The following is a 6,035-nucleotide window of genomic DNA, read 5'->3' as shown; positions in this document are numbered from 1 at the left end:
ATGTCTTTTAGCAGAAGGAACTGGTCTGATCTCTCCAGGTAGGTGCTGCGGTTTAATGCTTAATCCTTTCCCAGCAGGAGGGAGGGGGTGAGGGTGGGCTGGGGGCTCTGTGAGCCTGGGGAGGGTGGGAAGAGGGGGCAGCCACCCTGGGAGTTGCTGTTCACCAACCCCTGGCACTGCTGGAGTTTCTGGTGGGTGGGCAAGATCAGAGGCAGTTTTGTTTCTGCTGCCAGAGGAAGCTGAGCCCTGTAGAGGAAAATGGCTCTGGAAACACAGCCTGGCCCCAGGTTGGCTTGGAGCAACCTGGTGGGGTGGAAGGTGCTCCTGCCCCTGCAAGGGGGTTGGAGCTGGGTGGTCTTGAGGTCCCTTCCAACCCAAACCAGTCTGTCATTCTGTATTTTTTTTTTTTTTTACTGGTTTGCCTTTCACTGGGTGGTTTTGGTTGGGCTGTGGCTCCAGCCTGGCCCCAGAGGCTGTGGGGCTCCTTCACTTGCTGTGTCTCCCTGCAGCCCCTGGGTGTGGGTCCCTCCTGCAGGGGTTGAGCCTCTGCCCTCCCAGTGCTGAGCAAGCCCTGATTCACCAGCAGCCACTGAATGATCCCTCAATCCCTGGCTCTGGTCCTTCCAAAAAAGTGATTTTGGCTCCCACAGGAGCTGGGGCAAGTGGGGCTCCTGGGCATTGTGGGGTGATGAGGGGCTCACCCAAAGCCTGGGAGATGTGGGGATGGCTCCTGCCCTCCAGCAGACCCGATGGCAAGAGCCACTGACCTCGGCTGTGCAGATGGGGTGATGGTGACTCAGACACAGCCATGATCTCCCACAAAGTGGAGCAGAAGCCCCAGTTTTAGTGGATGTGCTGGCTTCAAGACTTAATAGCAAACTTACTTTGGATGAGACTATATCCTGGGATGTATCACCAGCAGTGTTACTAGCAGGGTGAGGGAGGGAATTCTTTCCCTCTGCTCCACTCTGGTGAGACCCCCTTGCAGTTCTGGGTTCAGTTCTGAGGTATCCAACACAAAAAAGGGCATGGAGCTGTTGGAGACCACAGAGATGATCCAAGGGCTGGAGCAGCTCTGCTCTGGAGCCAGGCTGGGAGAGGTGGGGTGTTCAGCCTGGAGAAGAGAAGGCTCCAGGGAGACCTTAGAGCAGCTTCCAGGGCCTGAAGGGGCTCCAGGAAAGCTGGGGAGGGACTTGGGACAAGGGCAGGGAGGGATGGGATGAGGGAGAAATGGATTAAAACTGGAAGAGGGAGATTGAGGTTGGACATGAGAAGGGAATTCTTTGGTGTGAGGGTGGTGAGAGCCTGGCCCAGGTTGCCCAGGGAAGCTGTGGCTGCCCCATCCCTGGCAGTGTTGAAGGGCAGGTTGGATGGGGCTTGGAGCAGCCTGGGCTGGTGGGAGGTGTCCCTGCCCATGCAGGGGATGGATCTGGATGATCCTTAAGGCCCCTTCTAACTCAAACTACTCTTTGATTCTCTGAGACACCCACCATGGCCAGCACAGAAACAGGAATGAAGAGAGACCTCATTGCTGGGAGGGTGCCAGCTCACACCCTGCCTCCATCAGAGGACATCCCAACACATGCAGATCCACCTCCTCTGATCCAGAACACAAGCCCAGTGGGGTCCTTCACCAGGGTTGTTTCACAACCCACGAGGCTGTTTCTGAGCTCTCATTAGATGAGGCACCATTCACTGGAGGAGCAGAAATGTCAGATACCTCAGCACTAATGATTAACAGGGCAGGAAAGGACAAGGCAAGGGGAGACTCACCCATCTTTTTACTCATCTCTTTGGGGTTAGAAAGGGTGAGGTGGTGAAAGAGAAATCCTAGTTTGAAAGGAGGAGGGAAAGATTGGCAAAGCAAATCCACAGCCACAGGGTGGGTGACTGAGTGACAGGTAACGAGGAGCTGCTCATTGGGAGCACCAGGTTAGGTGCTGCCTCTGAGGGAGCCAAGCCAATTCAAGGTAGGAAAACCTCATTTTTGTTTCAAAGGAGCCTGTGCCCACAGAAACAAGAAGCAATTGGCTCTTGCTTAGGTCCAAGCCAGTGTCAGTGCTGTCACTGTGTGAGGGACAGGAGCGCTTGGCAGAGGCAGCTCCGTGCGTGTGCCCCACGTGTGTGCCAGCCTTGCTGGGTAGGGATGTACCCATGCAGTGACTGCCGTGCTGGGAAATCCCCCCATGCCCTGCACGTGGGGCCCAGTACCCTGCTTGCCCGGGGCAGCTCCACTGGGTATGGACACTCCTGGTCAGGCCCCTGGAGGTGAGAGCAGCCGGGAGCTGGCTGGGGATGCTCCCACAGGCATGTCCCAGCCTTCCCACTGCCCTGTCTCTCCCCATCCCAGCTTGGCAGTGGGGACCACCCAGAGCCCCCAAGCAGCAGCTCTGGGGTGTGAGGGGCAATGGATGGAGGCAGTGGGGGGTGAGGGGGAAGGGAAGGGCAGCACCCCCTGGGCATTGCCCTGTCCTCAGAGAGGTGCTGAGCTCCCTCTGTGCCCCCTTTGCTCTCCGTTCTGCTCTGCTGCCCCTTCCGTGCTCCACCATCTCTAGTTTGAAAGGAGGAGGGAAAGATTGGCAAAGCAAATCCACAGCCACAGGGTGGGTGACTGAGTGACAGGTAACGAGGAGCTGCTCATTGGGAGCACCAGGTTAGGTGCCGCCTCTGAGGGAGCCAAGCCAATTCAAGGTAGGAAAACCTCATTTTTGTTTCAAAGGAGCCTGTGCCCACAGAAACAAGAAGCAATTGGCTCTTGCTTAGGTCCAAGCCAGTGTCAGTGCTGTCACTGTGTGAGGGACAGGAGCGCTTGGCAGAGGCAGCTCCGTGCGTGTGCCCCACGTGTGTGCCAGCCTTGCTGGGTAGGGATGTACCCATGCAGTGACTGCCATGCTGGGAAATCCCCCCATGCCCTGCACATGGGACCCAGTACCCTGCTTGCCCGGGGCAGCTCCACTGGGTATGGACACTCCTGGTCAGGCCCCTGGAGGTGAGAGCAGCCGGGAGCTGGCTGGGGATGCTCCCACAGGCATGTCCCAGCCTTCCCACTGCCCTGTCTCTCCCCATCCCAGCTTGGCAGTGGGGACCACCCAGAGCCCCCAAGCAGCAGCTCTGGGGTGTGAGGGGCAATGGATGGAGGCAGTGGGGGGTGAGGGGGAAGGGCAGCACCCCCTGGGCATTGCCCTGTCCTCAGAGAGGTGCTGAGCTCCCTCTGTGCCCCCTTTGCTCTCCGTTCTGCTCTGCTGCCCCTTCCGTGCTCCACCATCTCCCTTGACCAGGAAGAACAGAAGCCATGAAATGGTTGTGGGGGGTAATGTGGTTTAATTTATCACCCAGCTCTCATTACACAGTAACTCGTAACCCGCGCGGCGAGTCTCCGCGGCCGCTGAGCCCGCGGGCCTGGGCAAGCTCAGAGCAAACCTGAAATCTGGGTGAAGCTGGGGGGCTGGGATGGGGTGGGGTGGGGGCTGTGCAGGGAGGGCTCTGCCTGTCGGGCTGCTGGGACCCCTGGGACCCCTGGCAGCTGAGCGAGGGCAGGGGCTGTGGGTACATGAACACTGCGCTGAAAAGCTCCATCCAGCCAATAAAAATATTTTCCAGCAGGGTTCATGCACCAGCAGAGAGGGAGGGACAGGTTATTGCAGAGAAAGGAAGGGGAAGTTGGTGTTTTCCAAACAGGTTCTTGCTAAGTGTGGTGTGTTATTTAAAAATTATACATTTGGCTTGTGAAAAATAAAATTTTGAAAGATTACTCCTCAAAGATGGTGACAGACCTTGTCTTTTTGGTACAATCTGTGATAAGAAACAATCCCCAGTCCCAGCAGGGAGTAAGAGGAGCTCCTTCCCTCCCTGTCTCCAGACAGAGCTTGTCAGCAGGTGCTTTCAGTTGCCTTTTTGCTCAATAAAAATTCAAATTCCATCACCACAACTTGCACTGGGGCTAAAATCTTCTGCCACTAGTGGTTACCCTTCCAGCTTATGTGGTTGACATCTGTGTGGTGGCTTTAGGGTCCTGGTCTTGCTGAGTTACAGGTTAAATACCCTTGCCTGGGAAGGTTTGCTTAATGTAGGGATTCCTTTTAAATGAGTGCTCCCTCTGACAGAGGAAATGAGGAGTTGTAAATTCAAGTGTTTGTGTTGGGAAATACCTGCACCAGCTGGGTGGGGTGAGTCCTTTGCAACACCTGGTTCACGTTGGCGTCCCTCTCCAGCCCCCGCAGCCGCTGGAGAAGGCAACCAACCTCCACCAGCCCCTTGGCCCTCACTCCTTCCTTGTCTGGCTCAGGGCTGCAAGCTCCTGGGCAGGCCACAGCCTCACCATGTCCTTATGTTTCAACTAAAACAGCCTGGCCAGGCAGAGGACCCTTGAGGATGAAGAGGAGCAGCAAAGAGAGCGCCGGCGAAGGCACCGGAACCTGCTGTCATCCACATCCACGGATGAGGAACCTCTCAGCCCTGTGAAGGACACAAGTCCACCTTCCAGCAGGTGCGTGAGGTCCTGCTAGAATCAGCCCCATGGTGCTGACAGCTTACAGCTTGCTGCCTTGTTTTTCTCAGCCCTGTGCCAAAGCAGCTGCCGTTGGTGTGATTATCCTCTGGATGAGAGTGGGCTGAGCTGTGGGAAGAGCTGAGGTCCAGTGGGCCCTGGGGCAGAAGGATGAGTTTCACAGGAGGAGAAGAAGAGGAGGGGTGTATCTCTGGTGGCTTGAGTCATGGGTCTCAATGTGTCCCATGGCACAGGGAGCCTGTGTGCTGGGGTGAGGGCTGGTGCCAAGGTGCTGGTAGGTGCTGGCCATGCCTTGGTGGCATCTTGAGCAGGTAAGAGCAGCCAGGCCCTCAGCAGGGCAGGTGAGCAGTGTGCAGCATCCAGTTGGCTGTCCTGCCCCAAAGAGCCTTGCAGAAATGTTGCATGACCTGTGCTGGACTGGGGAGGTGACCTAAGGGCTTTTCAGTTGGTGCTCCCAAAGTCTTTTGCTGCAGGAGGCTGGAATTTGGAGACACCATGAAATCAGCTGCCCTTACACAGCCTGACCCACTCTCTGGCCTGATCCTAGAAATTTCCAGTATAGTTAGATGACTTATGTTCACGGGAGACCCAGGCTCCAGAGCTGCTCCTCTCTGCAGACAGGATGGAGTCAGGATGCCTGGGTTGTGTGTGGATTGAGCAGAGGTTGGACAAGGCCAACATGAACAACTTGGATATGACACATCCCCCTTCCCTGATGCTGGCACAGGATGGCCAGGGGGTGATGGCAATTCAGGAGGAGGGCAAATACCTGGAAAAAACTCTTTGGTGTGAGGGTGGTGAGAGCCTGGCCCAGGTTGCCCAGGGAAGCTGTGGCTGCCCCATCCCTGGCAGTGTTGAAGGGCAGGTTGGATGGGTCTATGCACCACATCCCATCTTGTCCCAAACTCTGGAGACCATGTGGACAAAGTCTCTGTGGTCCTGGGCAGACGCCCTATCTGTCCCTTCCCAAATCTGGTGCCTGTGTTTGCCTGTGGGAAGGAGGGACAAAGGACTATTTTGCAGGAGGTGTTGGGACTGTGGCTCTGGTAGACTGTCTTACAAGCAGCTCCTTAAACTTCAAGTCAGTGTTATTTTTTCCTGATCTACCAAAGAGCCTCAGACATGTCTCCTAAAACTGCAGACCCAAATATGCTGCTCTGAGCCTGCAGCTCCTGGGCACAGGTCTTGGTGGATGCTGCTGTCCTGGGATGAGGCTGCAGAAACGCTTCATCTCTGCCACCAAAAAACAAAAAGGGGAAAAAAGCCCAAACCAACTTCTAATCCAGATTTCTCCTGGACAACCCTAGTTGGGGTGACAGGGATGAGTGTGGCTGCAAGTCCAGGTCTGCAGGGATGACTCCAGGATGTTGGGGTTCTTACACTCCCCCAGAGCTTTTCCCCTGGGTTAACCTCCCTGCAGACCAAGCATCCCACTGCCCCTGGTGTGTGAAGGGTTTCCTGTGTTTTGTCTCCATCTCCAGACCTCAAACCCTGGTGAAACCAGTGTCTCCGGAAGACAAGGAAGAGC

The 6,035-nt window shown here is 56.0% G+C and overlaps 1 protein-coding gene across 1 annotated transcript in view; it reads left to right on the top strand.

The window, feature by feature from the left end:
- The window catches only part of LAD1 (ladinin 1), a 13,353-nt gene continuing 7,318 nt past the window's right edge, over nucleotides 1-6,035 (top strand). Inside the window, 4 exon segments of the mRNA XM_009994322.1 lie at nucleotides 1-38; nucleotides 4,346-4,486; nucleotides 5,989-6,032; nucleotide 6,035. The exon segment at nucleotide 6,035 is cut by the window's right edge and continues 439 nt beyond it. Coding sequence (XP_009992624.1) covers nucleotides 1-38; nucleotides 4,346-4,486; nucleotides 5,989-6,032; nucleotide 6,035 — 224 coding nt within the window.

Source organism: Chaetura pelagica, unplaced genomic scaffold (assembly GCF_000747805.2).
Source record: "Chaetura pelagica isolate M959 unplaced genomic scaffold, ChaPel_1.0 scaffold470, whole genome shotgun sequence".
Lineage (NCBI taxonomy): Eukaryota > Metazoa > Chordata > Aves > Apodiformes > Apodidae > Chaetura > Chaetura pelagica.
The sequence above is the reverse complement of the archived record's forward strand: the minus strand, read 5'-3'. Positions and strand labels throughout refer to the sequence as shown.